At 36.1% G+C, this 19,269-nt stretch overlaps 1 protein-coding gene across 4 annotated transcripts; it reads left to right on the forward strand.

Moving 5' to 3' along the window:
• Nucleotides 1–1,620: 1,620 nt before the first annotated feature.
• LOC101249337 (uncharacterized) lies at nucleotides 1,621–17,486 on the forward strand. Of its 4 annotated transcripts, none has more exons than XM_069294958.1 (16): nucleotides 1,621–1,924; nucleotides 2,615–2,719; nucleotides 2,812–2,880; nucleotides 3,731–3,820; nucleotides 5,345–5,428; nucleotides 5,883–6,047; nucleotides 7,668–7,855; nucleotides 10,003–10,075; nucleotides 12,015–12,068; nucleotides 12,302–12,559; nucleotides 15,756–15,962; nucleotides 16,107–16,210; nucleotides 16,422–16,566; nucleotides 16,639–16,773; nucleotides 16,871–17,031; nucleotides 17,269–17,486. In XM_069294958.1, exons 1-16 carry the CDS (start codon nucleotides 1,808–1,810, stop codon nucleotides 17,360–17,362), a joined length of 2,049 nt encoding a protein of 682 aa, XP_069151059.1. In that variant the 5' UTR covers nucleotides 1,621–1,807; the 3' UTR covers nucleotides 17,363–17,486. The 4 variants fall into 4 exon arrangements, with proteins under 4 accessions (XP_069151059.1, XP_004234839.1, XP_069151058.1 ...); XM_069294957.1 differs by having other exon boundaries at nucleotides 1,673–1,924; nucleotides 2,800–2,880; XM_004234791.5 differs by having other exon boundaries at nucleotides 16,871–17,378.
• The last annotated feature ends 1,783 nt before the right edge of the window (nucleotides 17,487–19,269 follow it).

The following is a 19,269-nucleotide window of genomic DNA, read 5'->3' on the forward strand; positions in this document are numbered from 1 at the left end:
ACTTTAGGGTATTAGAAAAGTTCGGGTTGGGGAAGGACTCCTATTTGCTGAAATTTTACTCAAATAGCCGCTGGGGGGGGGGGAGTTTACTAGCCGTTACCCAATGACTTTTAACGGATATATTTTATATTAAAAAAAATTACCGGGTCGGACAAATTGGACCGGACTGATAATTTTCGAAACCAAAAAATACCGATAAATAACGGTTTTCGTCCCGATATCTATCTCGGAATCAGAAAGAATAGATCTATACTGAGACTAACCAATACCGAATCGAAACCGGACCAGACCGGTAACCGATAATTGCCGGTTCCGCTGTCACCTTTAGTAGGGGTATGGGTAAGGTGGGGTAAAATTAAAATTTAAAAATTTAAAATATATTTTTAAAAATGTTTAAATTATTTTTTTGGTGTGGTAGAGGATTGGGGTTGGTGTGGGTTAAATAAAATGAAATTTTGAACTAAAATTATTCTTTTTTTAAAATCAATACTTGTTGAAGTTTTTGTGGGAGGCGGGGTAGGGAAACCAGGAGTTGTGCGAGGTAAAAAAAGAAATCAAAAATTTGAATTTTCAAAAGTAAAATTTCTAGTTATTTTTTTATTTATTGGAGATAGGGACAAAATAAATTGTTAAAAAAAATCTTGAATGGGGAGGATTAGGTCATTAGGCAAAAAAATCTAATTTTTTTGAAGGAGGCAATTTCCTTAAATGTGAGTAAAATAAGTTAATTAAAAATATGTTCTAAATTATTTAAGCTAATCAAATATGAGAAAATTGGAAAACATGTCTACCACACCCCGACCCCCTAATCCTATTTATATTTTGGAAAATGGAAAAGAGCCTAAAATACACTCGAAGTATTAAAAATAGTACAAAATTACCCTTTACTCACCTATTGACTCCAAAATACCATTGTAAATTGACCACTTATTTAAGTGTTTTAAAATTAAACTGTTAAAATATTTTTTTAAATATTTGGCACTCAAGTATTAGTTATAATTTAATTTAAGTATAATTTATTAATCAACCCACTACCCACTCATTACTAACTAAACCCCACCCAATTAATAAGTCAATTATGATATCAAAATCGCCATAAACACTACTAAAACACGACAGAATTATAGATTCCTGAAAAATGACATCCAAAATTATTCGAGTCCGAATCGAAACCCCAATCAAATTTAGGTTGAGCCGTTATTTAGGAGGTCACTTTCAATATGATTCTTTCAAGCTTAAATTCGAAATTTATGATTAAAGGTAAAAAAAAATAGTACATTCCAAATTAATTCATGCACTTTTTATTTAATATAATTTTATAAATATTTATGATTTGTTTTAAAACTTTTAATATATAATTTTTTAAAAAAATTATCATTGAAGTAACATCACATAATTTAGAAGAAAGAATAATTAAAATTAACATAGTCAGACTTTCAATTTTTTAAAAAAATCTTAAATGGGAGGGGTAAGAATTTATTTATTTTTAATTTAAAGATGAAGGAGAGTCCAAAAAATATTTTTCTAAATTTTTTTGAAGGAGAGTAATTTTCTTAAATTTAAATAAAATGAGTTAAATCAAAAATATTTAAGCAATTCAAATATGAGAAAATTGAAAAAAACGCCTACCAAAAACACCCCAACCTATTTTTATATCTTGGAAAATGAAAAAGGAAAAATTGGGAATGAGAACTTGATAACCCTTTGAAAACCCCCCATTGAATTGAAAGTAAAAAAAGAAATAGTTGCCTTCCAACGTTCATCATCCTCATCGGTTCCCACTTTTCAGTTGTTTGTGTGAGTAACAATGGAGAAAGGGAAGAGCAACTGCAAGAACAAGAACAAGAACAAGCCAGCACCCTCAAGTGCCATAACACTGGAGCAATTCGTTTCCACCATGGCTCCTTTAATAGATTTGGAAAAGGTACATCCTTCTTCTATATCTTTTTTTCTTGTCATTCAGGTACATGCAAAAGACAACCTTGTCACCACCTTTTTTTTTTTTGGATTGATGGGTTTTAGCGGAATCTGTGGTTTTGTTCGATTAAAGTTTTTGTTTTCTTTCTTTTCATTTGAAATGTATATGAAAGAGGTGATCAATGTATTGTAGCATAATTTATTAATCAAATATTCCCGGTGCCCCCAATGTAACTATGCTTAAGACTTTTTGGCAGTCAAAAGATAGGAGATTCGGTTATCAATGTTTTTTGCTACTGTTATAAGCATCACAGCCTAAACTGAAGTTAAGATGCAAATTAGGCTAAAATGCTGACACAAAAAGTGGGAACTTTGGCCTATTGTGAGCTTAGCAAGCCGAGTCTAAGTTTATGTACAAGAGAATAACTGTGGTAGATTGACCGCTTCAGTCGAATTATAATGAATCTTGTAAGCACTGAGGTAGTTGGGGCTACATTGACATGCTTAAATACAGATTAATGGATCAGAAGTTTTCATATAGTTGGCCCTAACTAGTTTGTGATCAGGATGTGGTTGATGGTTTGGTTGGACACCTTAAGTGGGACAGAGGAAGTACTTGTTATAGCTAGAGATGTTGTTCTCTCTTTTTCCATAGAAGTGTTGATATTATGCTCTGTTGCCTGTATGGTGTTTTTAGGATGCTGAAATATCAGTTTCCATGAACTCTGCTGAGACAAGGAGTTTGGATTCTGCTCAGAAGAAGGGTTCCACTATTCTTAATTTGAAGTGTGTCGATATCCAGGTATTCTCTCCCAGCTGCTTGGTTATGCTATTTTGGGCACATTATTATATATTTTGCAGGGTATTTTCACAAGTTTTTAGTTTTATGGACAGACAGGGCTAATGGGCAAGATGCTTCTGGAGTTTCAATCAAACAAAGGGGATATCCTTCCGCCTCACAAGGTGAATGCTGATGTGTTTAAGGGGATTTCTCTCTGATGCTTTCAAGCTCTAGGCAATTTATTGCAATTATAAAAAATATTTTGACTCTTAGAGATCAATGCCGTCAAAGGCGAACAGCGTAAAAATGAGGCAACTGTCTGCTGGGTATCAAGTGCAAAGCAAAGTTAAAGCACTCATTTCATTGACAAAGTAGAAGAAGAAAACAAAATGTATATGTACCACATGTATATAATTATAATCACAAACAATGGTTACTGAACCAAGGGATTTAAAATTTTTCAAATGAATCAAATTCGTGGAGTAAAACCTTGTCATTCAAGACCATTCTAACTTTTAACTCAAATGCATACGGGTACTTTTGAGTATCTTATTCAACTTAGTGACTAATTTTACTTAACTTATAGTTTTTTATTCATAATCACTAACATATTTATTTATAATGTTTCATTAACAATTAATTATTGATTTTCCAGCTATTTATATCCCTCAGTGCTGCCCACTTTAACACAAAGTTCATGGCTGTTTAGTTGCACATCTTGATATCATGGTGCTTGCACCAAACATCACCTAATAGAAACGATGCGCACAACCTGCACTTTATTTAGCTTCAGGTTTTAAGTTGTCCTCAACCAGGCTCACAGAGGCCAATGAGAATAAATATTTAGAAAAAATTAAACTTGTAACGCTATTCGATTCGTATGTATCTAGGTATACACTATGGTTGTGTTTTAATGATATCATGTTTTACTATTTTGATCAAAAGTTCTCTACTTTCCTTCGGCTTGCCCCTTCAGTCTTCTTCTTAATTAGTTGTTACTATATGTACTGAAGATAATTTCCTCTCATGCAGTTTGGCACTCATGATGTCGTTGTTTTGAAGCCAAAGAAAGCTGATTTAGGCTGTCCTGCACTTGGACAGGGAGTTGTCCACAGACTAAAGGTAATGTTGCTCTAAAGCATTTACTGGTATACAAAAAGGAGAGAGAAACCAAATATGTAAAAGAAAGGATGTTAAGTGAATGTAATGTTAATCTGAGGCCAAAATCTATTTTTAATTTCAATTTATTATTATTTTATCTGTGGCTGGAGTTGCTTGGAGGCTAGAGGTGTACCTGTAGCATACACTAGGGTAATCAAGGACATGTATGATGGAGTAGAGGCTTGAGTAAGGCCTGGGAGGAGACTCAGAGCATTTCCTAGTTTTGATGGGGTTACACCATGGATTAGCCCTTAGCCCGTTTTTATTCCCCATGGTGATGGAAACGTTGATGAGACAAATAGAAGGTGAGATGCCATGATCTATGGTATTTGCAGATGACATAGTATTGGTTGACGAGACTCGCGACAACTTTAGCGCTATGCTAAAGGTTTGGAGACAGACTCTAGAGCTTAAAAGGGTTCAAATTAAGTAGGGCCAAAACAAAATACATGGAGTGCAAGTTCAGTTCAGTGACGTGACACATGAGATTTGTTTAGAAGTGAGGCTTGACATATAGGTCATCCAAAAAGAGGAAGTTTCAAGTATTTTGGGTCTATTATCCAAGTCAATAGGCAGATTGACAAGGACGAATGTTACTTATCGTATTGGTGCAGGGTGGATGAAATGGAGGCTCGCTTCTGGAGTCTTATGTAATGAGAAGTTGCCACCAAAACTTAAAGGCAAGTTCTATAAAGTGGTGGTTAGACCAACTTTGTTGTACGGGATGGAGTGTTGGCCAGTCAAGAAATCTCACATTTAGAAGATGAAAGTTGCGGAAATGATTGTTGCGATGGATATGTCAATATACTAGGAGAGATAGGATTAGAAATGAAGAAATCAGAGACAACATGGGAGAGGCTTCAACGGAGGACAAGATGCCGACTGAGATAGTTTGGACATGTGAAGAGGAGATGCATTAGAGTAGAGTTGTGAGAGGTTGGCTATGGATGGTTTCAGGGGAGGTAGAGGTAGACCGAAGAAGAATAGGGAGAGGTGATTAGATTGGACATAAGGCAGTTTGAGCTTATCAAGGATATTACCTTAGATAGGAGGGTGTGGAATACCCGAATTAGGGTAGAAGGTTCATAGGTAGCCGTCCGTTGTCTTGTTTTCCAGTCATATTAGTATTTGTAGTAGTGCTTTTATAGTTTCTTGTCCCGCGATTTCTGTTATTCTATGTTTTTCTTGTTTTATATTAGTTCATTGTTTTGTTATAGTTTCTGTTACGATATTATTTGCTATTTGCTTGTACTTCCGTTATTTTTGTATCTGGATTGCTTCGGACAGTTTTGTTCTTGAGTCGATGGTCTATCCAAAACAATCTCTCTACTCGGTAGGGGTAAGGTCTGCATACACTCTACCCTCCCCAGACCTCAATTTATGGGATTATTTTGGGTATGTTGTTTTTTGAATTTCTACAAAACTGTAGTTTATTGGTAATATTTTTTGGTTGGATCTTTAAATGATTGTTTTCTCATGGAGCAGGACTCATCTATTACTATTGCTTTTGATGATGTCCCAGAAGAATGTCTGAATAATCCTTTACGCCTTGAGAAACTGGCAAATGAGGTACATAATTCTTGATCTGGAACAGGTCATGTTTGTTACCTAGGTATGAAATACATTTGAAAGTTGAAAGAGCTGAATGAGCCCCGACACAATCTTGATATAACAAATAAAAACATTTAATCCCTGTTTCTGCTGTATTTGATAAGTACATAGGATACAATTTGATCGGACTTGAGTTTTTAAGGATCACCTATCTTTTAAACAGTAAGGTCTGACCTGAATAAGTTTAAGATAGCATCTTCCCCAAAATCACTAGGAAGATTTTTTCTTTAACTTCCGAAGGTGTCAAAGCTAGTAATGCTATGCATGCTATTATTGTACATTTTGATGGTTTGGAGTTCAGGTAAAAGGAAAAGTCATGCTCTAGAAATTCTATATATTCTGCTGGCGGAGAAAAGATTATATATGGAACACTGAAGTTCAAAGAATCTTTCTATTGGAGTTGCTTTTATAGGTGACCTACCGTCGGATGAAAGACACGTTGATACAATTGAGTAAAGGTGTGCTGAAGGGCCCTGCCTCTGACTTGGTTCGTGTTCTTTTTGGGGAGAGACCTCCAACAATGTCTAAGAAGGATGTCAGTTTCACTCCTTCGAATCGCAACCTTGATCACTCGCAGGTTGTGAAGTCATCAATTGTTTTAACTATTTTAATCTTACCCACACCCCTGTTCCCACTTCATCATTTTCCCTCTGCTTTTGACGTGTTTTACTGGTGCATTCTTTTATAACCAGTATTCAGATTAGTCTGTCTTTGTAGAGAGGCAAAGAGTATCTTGCTTGTTATATTTGACCGTTTTCTCATGTATACCATCTTGACTTGTGTTAGTCTTTAGAGAAGTCTCAACAAAATTGCAAGTGTAAATAATTAATGCACAATGTTAAATTCGATAACCCAAAGATTTTTTGGAACTGTCCTAAATCTGTTCCATAGAGATGATTTAGTTACGAAAAAAAATTGCAATACTTGCGCTTGGAGAAATCTTTATGGACCTAAGTTGCTTGGACTCGGTTGCGGGTGTCCCTGATACGAATGCCGATCTAGAGGTCGGATCTTTCATGATCTAAATTTTATGATTCTGGGGCAGTATCCGGGTATGGATATGGGTGCGTGGATTCGGCTAAAAACAATTTAAATATCCAAAAATACAGTTGTAAAAGTATGGATAAATTTATTATGGATTAATTGGAAGGAAAGGATGAACGAATTTTCAGGAGCATGTTCTGTAATTATTATCAGGCACAAATGTGTTTCTTCAGTCCATTGCAAATTCAACTGTGATGTTGACCTATAAATATATTTAAAGCACCTTCTGGTTGCAGATTTTTTAATTTTAATATATCTTTTAACGATTAAAACCATATGCCTTAACTTATTGTTTCACCCTAACCTTTGTTCTAATAGAAATCATTGTAAATGTCCTGAATTTTTCTTAAATCAATTTGGTTAAAGTACCCTAGAACTATTGACCATATCCAGTGCAATTTAGGGGACAAACAGGCCACACAACTTAGGTAGGGACAGACAGAGATGTCCATGTTAATGCCTAACCTTTACTTACTGAAAGCGACAGCATTACTGTAGCTTCTAGAAATTGGATGTTCAAATGGCTTGTTTGCTGCAATTTTTCCTCTCCATTATGATTTCTTGTTTCAGATGTTTGACAGCCTTTCTAAACCAGTTCCTCTTTAGGCACCTGAAAGTTAAAACAATTGCAAGATTCAAATGATTAGTACACTTTTAGCAATGGCTTTCTCATAAAATGATCAACATTTGCGAAGAATTTTTGTTTAAATGTTTGATGATAGGGCTATAAAAATGATAAGTAAATCATTTGAGTGAATAACTCAAATTGGATAAATTTTAAGTTTTGATTGATATCCACAAATCTTGTGAATTGGGTGCAAATTTTTCCCTCTTTGTTTCTGAGATTTCAAAATATGGGGCTGTTATAAGTCAACACTAGCTTAATTAAGATAGAACTCAACGGAAGCAAAGATCCATATAAGCAATATCAACTATTGGCTTTAATTCTTTGTTGTTATTCTCAAACTCAACTAGTTTGGGATCTAGGGTTGTTTATTGATTGGTTTTAAAAATGATTTAGGATACATTGTACTGCATTTTCCTTGGTTTTCTCTTATTTAATATGGAGTAAAGGAGCATTGAGAAGTATTGATGATTGCAGATGTATATGCCAGACACTAGTAACTGATACTTTTTCTCTTAAACTTTTAAGAAAGATGCAATTTCGAAGGCACTTTCATCCAAGGATGTATTTTTGTTGCATGGGCCTCCTGGAACTGGGAAAACGACCACTGTTGTTGAGATAATTTTGCAGGAAGTCAAACGTGGTTCAAAGATTCTCGCTTGCGCTGCTTCAAATATTGCTGTTGATAACATTGTTGAGAGACTTGTTCCACACAGGTAAAATGATCTGTCATGGTTGATAATTTCTAGTAAACCTCTTTCTCCTCAACGTGAAACATTGATGTCTTAGTGGAATGTGCTTTATCTTCTTTTCACCATCTTTTCTCTAGCCAGCCTAATGTTACAACTGAAAAGGCAATATACTCAAGTGCTCAACGTGAAATGGTCAGACTCAGATATGTGCTTCACCTTTTGTAATTTTACTTAAAATTTTAATGCTGCCACTTTTATTTCTTTGACCAGAAGATCTGATCTATGGTTTGATGAGTTTTTAAGTTGGATGTTGTTCTGTCTAACAGTCTATTTTATAGTACGCCTGTATCATTTTTTTCTATTTAAGATGGTGAGAATATTGGAGAAGAATATTATTGAATTGTTGTCTCTACAGGGAGATCCTATATACAGTCACTATAATAGACACCTTTTCCAACTAGGACACTACAATACAATCCTTTTCTAAGTAGGACACTATATACTATACCCTATTCCTATTCTAAGTAGGACTCTATATACCTATTACTATACTAGCACTCCCTCTCAAGCTAGTGCATACAAATCATATGTATCTAGCTTGTTTCAAATATAATTAATACGAGGACTGATGAGGAACATGGTGAGATATCTGCAAGTTGATCACTTGACTTGACAAAATTGATTGTCAATCTCAATGTCTTCTCATGAAATATTGGATTTGAAGCATAAAGTCAGTCAATCTCAATGTGCTTGGTCTTCTCATGAAATACTGAATATGATATATAATGCGATAAAACGCAGAGTGACAAAATTACAGTGTTGAACTTCCCAAACCAAGCTTGCAAAGACTTAGGCCATAAAGTGACTTATATAATTGACATACAAGGCTACTACCTCTTCCTTAGCAATAGAATTAGGTGGTTGTTCCTTGTAGACTTCTTCACAATGAAGCGGTCGCTGGAAAGTGCTCAAAACCTAGTACAAAGTATATGGGTCGTGTTGTAATCAATAGATGAGTAGATATTAAACAAGAAAGCCACTAAAATTGGTTGGAACATGCTCATATGCCAGAGTATTAGATTTGATGGCTGAAAGTGCTCAAAATCTAAGAAATAAAATTATTTGGGTAGGATTCGAAAAATGGCACGATCCCAATAGAAAATAGAAATTATATAGGAAAGTCCGAGTTGATGGCATGATCTTATTGAAAATGAGAAATAATATTGGTAGGGTCGGAATGATGGCACAATCCTACTGGAAAAGAGAAATTATATGGGTAGGGTCGGAATGATGGTACAACCCTACAAATATTAGATTTGAGCAGTCACTAAAAAGATGAAAGGAACTATGCAAATCAAATCTAAGGAGCCACCAAAAAGACACACGATGCTATGCAACTCAAATCTGAGAAAGTAGTTCAGAAAATCCCTGGTTCTATGCAAATTAAATATGAAAAGTAGTCTGAAGCGATGCACGGTGTTACGCAATAAGATATAAAAAAAAAGTAGTCACCGGAAGGATGTTATGGTGCTACACATAGGATATGAAAAGTAGTCACTAAAATGATGGCACGGTGCTACACAAATCAGATATGAGAAATTAGTCACCTGAATGATGGCACAATGGTACACAAATTAATTATGAAAAAGTAGTCACAGGAAAGCTACACAAATTAAATATGAAAAAGTAGTCACCGGAAAGATGACAAGGTGCTACAACTTTTGCTAACATAATCATTGGCCAGATCAGCAACATATATGGGTAATAGCCTCCCGCTAGCAGCGGAAGCTCTTTGATTGTTTACCAAGATCGTAGAGGCTCTGATACCACGTGAGAAATATTGTAAAAGAATATTATTGAATTGTTGTCTCTAGACACCCTATTTATAGACACTATAATACAATTCTTTTCTAAGTAGGACACTGTATATACTATTCCTATTCCTATTCTAAGGAGGATTATATATACCTATTACTATTCTAACAAAGATAATGTGTTAACTGTAAGTTCATAGATGCAATTCGTACTAGTATACACATGACAATACCATATTTTTTGTGGGATTTTTATGTCCTAGTGGTGAGCTACATGTAATGATGCTTTTTAATTATCATATTTTTGTGATGTTATTTTGGATTGTTAAAAGGTTTTGCACTATCCATTTTTGTCAGAGTGAAACTGGTGAGATTGGGACATCCTGCACGTATGCTCCCACAAGTATTGGATAACGCTCTGGATGCCCAGGTGAGATTTTACCATTTTCATTTGGCAGGAATCTTGTATCATGGAATGCTATCATGTCTGGTGTAATTTTCTTTTAGAACATAGGAACATAACAATTTGGTATCCTTCTTGCTCTGTAAGTGCGTTGTTGTTAAAAATAGATTAAAGCACCCGAGTTACAAGAAGTTGTATAGGCTTGCAAAGGCGAAAGAGAGAGGAAGGCTCAAGAATTGGATCAAGTGAAATGCATTAAAGATGAAGAAGGCAGGGTGTCGATAGAGACCCTCATTAAGAAAAGTGAAAAATCTACTTGCACTAACTTTTGAATGAAGGGAAAAAAGACATTGTGTTGTGTGGGTTGGAGCACACTGAGAGACATCGAGATTTTGAATACTATAGGCGTGTTAAGGTTGAGCACGTTAGAGGTGCTAATAGTAGGATGAGCATGGGAAAAGTGACAGGGACAAATGAGATCTTAGTGGAGTTCTGGAAGGGCTCAAATAGAGTAGGGTTGGAGTGGTTGACTAGTCTATTCAATGTCATTTTTAAGATGACTAAGATGCACAATGAATGGAGGTGGAGTATTAATGTTTTTATTGAACAAGAACAAAGGGGATATCCAGAATTACAAGAAGTATAGGGGTATTACGTTGTTAAGCCACAATATGAAAGTTTGGGGGATAGTGGTAGAGATGGGGTAAAAGAGGGTTGTGTATATTTCTGAGAAGCAGTTTAGATTCATGATAAGACGATCAACCATCGAAGCTATCCATCTTGTGAGGAGAGTGATGGATAAATATTGTGAAAGGAAGAGGGACTTTAGAAACTAAAGGGTTCATGTTGAGCAGGACTAATACATAATTTGTGGAATGCTAATTCAGTGATACGAGGCATGAGGTAGGTTTGGAAGTGAGGCTCGAAACATGAAATATCCCGAAAAGTAACAGATTCAAGTACCTTGGGTCAATAATTTAAGAGAGTAGGATATCGATCAATTTCAAAAGAAAATAACAATTTAGGAGAGTAGGGACATCGATGATGATGTCACACATAGTATTCGTGTAACGTGGATGAAGTGGAGGCTTGCCTCTGGATTCTTATGTGATTACCATTGAAGCCCAAAGGTAAATTCTAAAAAGTGAATGTTAGACTGACAATGTAGAGGCTTATCAAAAAATCCCATGTCTTGAAGATGCATGTTGCGGAGATAAGAATGTTTAGGTGGATGTGTGGTCATATTAGGAGGAATAAGATTAGGAATGAGGATATTCATAATAAGATCGGAGTGGCCTCGGTGGTGGACAAGCGAGGGAAGCAAGACTGAGATAGTTTGGACATGTGAAGCTCGTTCACACACCTGGTACGAGGAGAGACAGAGATTGGTCGAAGAAGTATTGGGGAGAGGTGTAAGATACTGGACATGACCTTAGATAGGAGGGTGTGGAGGACACATATTAGGGTAGAAGGTTAGCACTTAGCAAGTAGTGTAGAATTGTTTTGCTTGTGGTGGTTAGTGTTTGTCATTGTACTAGTGGTATTATTATTGTTTAGTGTGTTTCAATTATCACACTATTGTACTATTGTTTTTCTTCGTTCTAGTAGACTTAACACTACTTACATATTGTTTAGTGCTATACATTCTTCACTTCCTTCTTTTGTACCTAGATTTGCTCTCAAGGGTTTTCTGGAAACATCCTCTCTACCTCCACGTGATAGTGGTTAGGTCTGGTACAACCTTCCCAAACCCCACTTGTGAGGTTTCACTGGGTATGTTGTTGATTCCCTAGGTAAGGTGGTCCGGTGCTTGTACTCGGCTTTTACCCACCTTTTTACATGACTTTTGGCCTTAGGGAAAATAATTTGATTCTTAATATGTTGCTTTGCCTATGCACGTATTGTTTCTTAATGTTCTTTTTCAGTGATTAAAAGATATGTTTTGTAATCTCTTCTTTCTCAATAGGTTCTACGTGGTGATAATAGTTCTCTTGCAAATGACATCCGCAAGGAGATGAAGGTATGGTGTAATCACTTACGACCACTTTATCTTTAGCTTGTCCAACATTTTAGAGGAAGTTAATTCCAAGTAGAAGGATTTCCTTTGGCAGTTCACATTTTCAAGATAGGTCTATTGATACCCTTTCTCTTCTTCTGTAGTTCAGTAACTTTTGAATGTTTTTTTATATCTACCATGATAATTCTCTGTTCTACTGTTGCATTGTTCCTTTTGCTTCATGATGAATTCTGCAGGCATTGAATGGGAAATTATTAAAAGCTAAAGATAGAAATGTGAAGAAGGACATCCGGAGGGAACTCAAGTCTCTTTCCAGAGAAGAGCGTAAAAGGCAGCAGCTAGCAGTAACGGATGTTATTAAGAATGCAGATGTAGTGCTGACAACATTGACTGGGGTATTGACCAAAAAGTTGGATGGCTTATCATTTGATGTGGTTGTTATTGATGAAGCTGCTCAGGCGCTGGAAATAGCATGCTGGATTGCTTTATTGAAGGTGAACATGCTATCTATGATGCTTAAACAATTCAATCTATGGAATTTTTTTTGCTAGATTTCTTTGTTTATGTTAGTAAATCGCCAACCAGCTCTTAAGGTAATCCTGTTGAACTATTGGTGAATCTGACATCAACGCCCTGTCTATATACGAACTGCTGCAGGAGAGTGAGAATTTCTGGCGTAAAGCTTTCTTACACAATTTATTTGTGAAAAGAAGAGTCTTTTTTACATAGTAGGAGTAGTCAATCCTTGTAATTAGCTGGCATCCGGAGTTTTGGATAGCAGATCTGCGGGTTTTTCCAATTCGATAGAACAATAAATGAAAAAGAACTTTGACAAGTTCTTGAACTTGCTGGTCCAAGTGTTATTGACCTATGAGAGTGCCAATATTTTAAAATTTTGCCTGCATAACTGGAAGGACCTTTGGCGTTGCCAGAAAAGGTATACCAAAAAATGCTCGTAGGAAACAAGTGGGTTTTCGGTTGTGCTGCCAGATCTTGCCTCTTTTCAAAGACAAGTAATTCTAAAGTTTGCATTGTGTTTGAGACTTATTATCACGACCTTTCAGTTGTGATGACACCTACTATCCTCCATTAGGTAAGCCAAAAATCAAAACTAAATATACAACATGTGCCCTAAGGGGACAAGGAAAGACAAAATATATACAAGATAACTGCCCGGACCTGGTGTCACTGGTACCAGAGTTATCAACATACAAGTTTAAGGTTGTACAATGCATAACTGTGACAAAATACAAAATATAGACAATAAATACAAGAAGAAAAGCAGCAAGCCTCTGGACGCCAAGAGCTCACCATGATCCGATCAGAAGAAGGCCTCAGAGGAGGGGAGATCAAAGTGGATGACTCGTACTAGGCGTTGCATTAAAAAATGCAGAAGTATATTATGAGTACCAGAACATGGGGTCCTCTATAGGCATCATAGACCCACTGAGCTCAGAAGATAGCATAAAGCATAAAGAACATGAAGAGTAACTATAAAACGAGATCCACCTAGAAATCTAGTCATAACAAAATCAAAACAATCTAACAACCAAAATATTACTACTCATAGGATATAAATACATGCAGACATAACTGTTGCGGTGGAACATGGAATGATGTAATGCAATATGTGTGAAATGTAGAAAAGTAAAACCTGAAATCATCCTCGGGCCGCCCTTAGGCTCATCAATTTATGCAATGCAGAAAAGTAAAACTCAAAATGGTCCCTCACCCGTAGGCTGATAGCATATGCAATGTAGAAAAGTAAAACCTAGAATTTTCCCTCAGGTCACCTGAAATGCACGTCATACTCATTAAAGGAAAAGTAACGCAAGTAAAAATAGTGTCATCTATCCAAATCAGGAAAATCATTTAGTTTAAGGAATAACAATCTCTTCTAAAGAAGGTGATGCATAAGCTTGTGAACAGGCAACAAATGGCCTTTATCAAGTGCAGGCAGATCATGGATGCAGTGTTTATAGCCGATGAATGTGTTGATTCTAAAAAAAGGGTAACCAACCAGGGATCCTATGCAAGTTGGATATCCAGAGGCATTTGATCACAATTGGGACTTTTTGATGTAGATAATGCAGAGGATGAGTTTTGGTCAAAGATGGTTAAAGTGGATCAGACTGCATAAGCTCAATGAAGTTCTCTATTCTGATCAACAGTAACCCATGTGGTTTTTTCCCATCAAACAAGGGTCTAAGACAAGGGGACCCCATACCTCCTTTCTTTTTATCTTGGCTATGGAGGGGTTGACCGACCTATTCCAGACTACCATAGCAAATGGTTGGATCAAAGGTTACTAAGTGGGGGAGAATACAAGAAACAATCTAGAGATCACTCATCTACAATATGCAGATGACACTAGTATCTTGTGGAGCTGTAAAGGAGCACATGCTGATTTTGAGAGGTATTTTAAATATTTTTGAAGCTGTGTCAGGTTTGCTCATAAACTGGAACAAGAGTTTCATTTATCCAGTAAAACAAGTACCCAATATTTAGGACTTAGCTTACAAGCTAGGAGGGAAAGTAGGTGAACTAACAACAACCTGCTTGGGAATGCCTTTGGGGGCTAAGAGCAAGTCAAGTGGAATATGGAGTGGTGTAATTGAAAAATGTGAAAGGTTGCTTGTGAACAGGAGGTCATCTTGACGGAATATTTACCGAAGTCAACACTTTAACTAAAATCAGAGAAAGCAACCAAGCGCACAAAACGAGTCTAGAAACCCCGGGACCTGTAAGGCTGAACCAAAGGTCCCACTAAATCAAAATCAATATTCCTGAGCTAACAACACCGGCGAAATATCATCCAAGCCCGCTTACTAAGAATGTTGACCAAACTCGACCTTTTGAACTTAAAGCTCCAAAAACTAGTGAAACCTTCCCATAACTCACCTGAACACCTCGAGAACTGTTCCCACCCATCTCAACAAGTCACAACAACAGTAAAGAAGCTCCGGGAAAGGAGCAAATAACAAAAACAAACAAAAGCAAGCAAATGACCAGGAGGGTCATTACACTTATTGGACAGGCCTGATGTGAGATAAGTCATTAATATCCTTGTGGAATAAAGTATCAAGTCAAAGACCAAACTTTACTTCGTCTCTGTACATGAGACTGACATCATTATACAGTGGTTTGCTTCCATGTCACGGAGTAATTAGTTACATATTGTGAATTAAGATTTTTTTTCTTGTAGAAGCATCTTTACTGGCTGGAATTCACATCTAAACTTCTTATCTTATGGTCTCCCCTTGCTTCTCTTTATCTTTCTAGAGGAGGTTTAGATCTATGGATTCCGAAGAATTAAGAGGAAGAGGATAAATAAGCTAATTGGAAGTAGCTTAACTGGCTAGACTGAAGCCCTTATGGGTTAAATTCCCCTGATAATATTGGTTATAATGTTTTGCACTATTTATAAAAAAATTCTATATTTTGTATTCTTGCTTGTGTTGGTGGATTTATATTTTGTTTTCTTGCTTGTGTTGGTGGATTTGTGAGTTGCACTTTAGGTTATTGTGGATCAAATTTCTAATCAATGTTGCAGTTATGTGTGCTCTCATTTTTCTTATTTCTGAAAAAGAAACAAAAGAATTGAAAGCCAGATGAATGAGTGATCATGTTAAATTGTTGATCAACTCTAGAGAACACTGCAAAACTAATGATGTAGTTCCTTACTTACAGGGTTCAAGGTGTATATTGTCTGGAGATCATCTCCAGCTTCCTCCGACCATTCAAAGTGTAGAAGCTGAGAAGAAAGGACTGGGAAAGACACTTTTTGAACGTTTAGCGGATTTATATGGAGATGAAATCATGTCAATGCTCACTGTTCAGTACCGCATGCATGAACAGATAATGAATTGGTCATCCGGAGAGCTGTATGAAAATAAGGTGCTGGTCATTTGTAACTGTTGGTTGAAAACAATTTTTTTTCAACCATCTTTAAATTTCAGTATACTCTAAGATAACAGCATCAACGAAATATTCTGGCATCTAATTTTTTCTAAACCTATTCAGCTGCATTTATGATTGTAGATTGAAGCCCATTCAAGTGTTGCAAGCCATATGCTATATCACCTTGAGGATGTGAAGGAATCGCCTTCTACAGAAAAAGCCCTTTTGCTCATAGACACAGCTGGGTTTGCTACTCACTCTCTCTCCTCTACCATTTTCTGGACTCATTCTTTTCTCCCATTTCAAATGACTTCTTAGATGAATGTTCTGTAGTTAATGTTATGATGGTCTGGGGACCAGAACAAAATTGGAATGATTGTGTTTGTGTACATGTAGAAATTCTACCTTTAACCTCCTTTTAGTGTTACTGCCAGGTCTTAACCCTATAAGTTGCAGGTGTGACATGGAAGAAAAAAGGGATGAGGAAGATAGCACGTTAAATGAAGGTGAAGCTGAGGTTGCCATTTCCCATGCGAAGAGACTAGTTGAAAGTGGAGTCCGGGCTTCTGATATTGGACTAATCACTCCTTATGCAGCACAGGTAAGTGTGATTTAATAATAAAAAAACGAACTGGTTTCGTGTTTGAGTGTTATATGACAGATGCTTGTGCAGGTTGTTTTCTTGAAAACACTCAAAAGCAATGTAGACGAATTAAAAGAAATGGAGATTTCGACTGTTGATGGTTTTCAGGGTCGAGAAAAAGAAGCTATTATCATTTCTATGGTCCGATCAAACTCAAAGAAAGAGGTACTCTTCACAACTGTAGAAACTGTCTCATGTATAGCTGAACTACTCAGTTTTGGTAACAGCACAGTGAATCTAATATGAAACATTTCACGATTAGGTGGGATTTCTTAGTGACAGAAGAAGAATGAATGTTGCTGTGACACGAGCAAGGAGACAGTGCTGTCTTGTATGTGATACTGAAACAGTCAGTGGTGATAAATTCTTGAAGGGATTGATTGAGTACTTTGAGGAGCATGGTGAATATTTGAGTGCTTCAGAGTACGTAAATGAATAGGAATTTTGGTCACTATTAGTAGCCTGTTCTTCAGTGCTGCAAACAGTCAAGAGAACTCCAAAACCCATGATGCTTATAGTTTGTAGGTGTAGGTTATCATCTGGGAGCCGGTGATCTGTCATAAAATGTCTAAATCACCTTTCTTGTGTTCTGTGGACTGCAGTATCATGATTTGAAATCTCAATTCCTTATCTAAGTCAATTTTTGACTTGATGATGCAGTATGTCTCTGATTGTACCTACATTGATGTATCTTGGAGGGATGATGCACCATGCCTGTGATGTACTTACATTGATGTATCTCGGAAGAAAGTAATCCTTCTATTTTCACCTACTGATCAGTTTTTAACCAAGTGTAATCTTGAAAATAACAAGGGACATGCCCAATGCATGCCGTCAAGAAATTAACTTGAAAATTTGGAAATATTTGATTGTGGTTCTATTGTGCATATATATATATATATATATATATATATATATTGACAAATTGTGAGACTGCGTGCTGAGATGTCTCAGAACACATGCATGCATGGGGATATTGTCAGGTATTATTCAGCTTGTTGAAGTCAAAGTGTGACTCAATCTCAGTATTTCTTTGTATAATCTCACCCTTTTATGATTATTTTCTTGATGGTTGATGCGAAACATGATGATTTGGCCCGTCCATTATTCTAAATGTTACAAAATTATGAGGTGTTACAGCATGGTCAATGGCGGTCATAAGGGGTGCTACTTAAGCAAGACAATAAATGATGCTCAAAGGAATTACATGATCATAAGCAAGAGTGGCTAGGTGTTGTCTATGCTTTTGAGATTATTTGTTGGGCATCAAAGTAATTGTGCACACGAACCATGCAACTATTCGATACCTCATGGCAAAAAAAATCAATCCACTGACTTTTACTTTTACAAGAGTTTGACTTTGAAGTTTAATATCGCAAAGTTTATGAGAACCAAGTGGCAGACCATCATTCCCAGCTTCGAGAGCGATTGAAATTGACGACCCATTCCTCGATGAACATGTGTCATAATCTAATACCATGCTACGCTAAGTTTGCTATTTAATGTCAGATGACCTCAAATCCCATTAAAGAAGAAGTGTCTCCATGATGTGCGGAACTTTTATTAGGATGACTCATATTTCTTTAAAATTGTGCAACAAGTTCTTTTGGTTAAAACGCTGAATGTGTAGATAATATGATTTGAAGGTGTTTCCCAGAGGTTGAAACAGGAACCATTTTTAAGCATGGGGTCATGACACAGTGGTATGAGGAGGACATTGAATTGAATGTGTTGCAAAACGAGTTCTATTGGCCAACATTGTATCAAGATGTTTTTGAACTTTGTGCTAAATGTCTTAGACTTCTTGAAAGTTGAATTGTTTAATGTAGATATTATTGGACAATTTGTCAATTCTTATGGGAATAAGTACATTTTGGTTGTTGTGGAATAAGTTGATTCTTGTGATTTCAAATAATGAAGGTCAAGGAGTCAATCAATTTCCTAAGAAGTTCATTTTTACTTGGTTTAGAATAGCCTGATACATTATTAAAGACAGACTCCCATTTCTATAATAATTAACAGCCTATTTGGTTCATTTTTGGCTGAGTATAGTGTTAATAGAGTGGACACATTAATTATCATCCTCAATCAAACGGTAAAGTGTAAGTGTTTAACCAAGATATCAAGAGTATATTGGCAAACACTGTGAAAAGCCACATTGATTGGTCTCATAAGTTGGACAATGCATTGTGATCATACAGAACAACCTTCAAAACTAATATGGGTAAATATACATATTCAAACACCATATTTTACCCATAATTTAGCCAACATCTGAGCATAATCTTGTGAATGTTCATGTGTTTATAATTTATATATTGTGATGAGCTAATACACATGATTACGATGATTTCAAGCAAAAATTTGGTTTTAAAAAAAACCAATATAATGGATTAGAATCTAAAGCGAAGTAATCCAAAATAAGATAAAAGCAAAAAGAGTTGCTGGAAGGACCCTAAGATGGCCCCTACATCATAACATTGAAGAATTGTAACACCTTGAAAATTGGAAAGTCAAGTTGGAAAGGAAAAGTTGCAGAATTTCCAGCAATGAACTTCGAGTCCAATCATACAGACGTAGAAAGATAAATCATAGAAGTTGAGTTAAATTTCTAAAATTTCAAACTTTTGAAGTTTGACCTACAACTTGACAGGACGAGCC

This window comes from Solanum lycopersicum, chromosome 3, assembly GCF_036512215.1.
Source record: "Solanum lycopersicum chromosome 3, SLM_r2.1".
In the NCBI taxonomy this organism is placed as follows: domain Eukaryota; kingdom Viridiplantae; phylum Streptophyta; class Magnoliopsida; order Solanales; family Solanaceae; genus Solanum; species Solanum lycopersicum.

Excerpts from the sequence above, each read along its gene's own strand:
- LOC101249337 (XM_069294957.1), top strand. The coding sequence starts at position 1,808 with ATGGAGAAAGGGAAGAGCAACTGCAAGAACAAGAACAAGAACAAGCCA. Across the intron at positions 7,856-10,002 it reads GAGAGACTTGTTCCACACAG|AGTGAAACTGGTGAGATTGG; the intron begins GTAAAATGATCT and ends CATTTTTGTCAG. Across the intron at positions 16,774-16,870 it reads GATCAAACTCAAAGAAAGAG|GTGGGATTTCTTAGTGACAG; the intron begins GTACTCTTCACA and ends TTTCACGATTAG.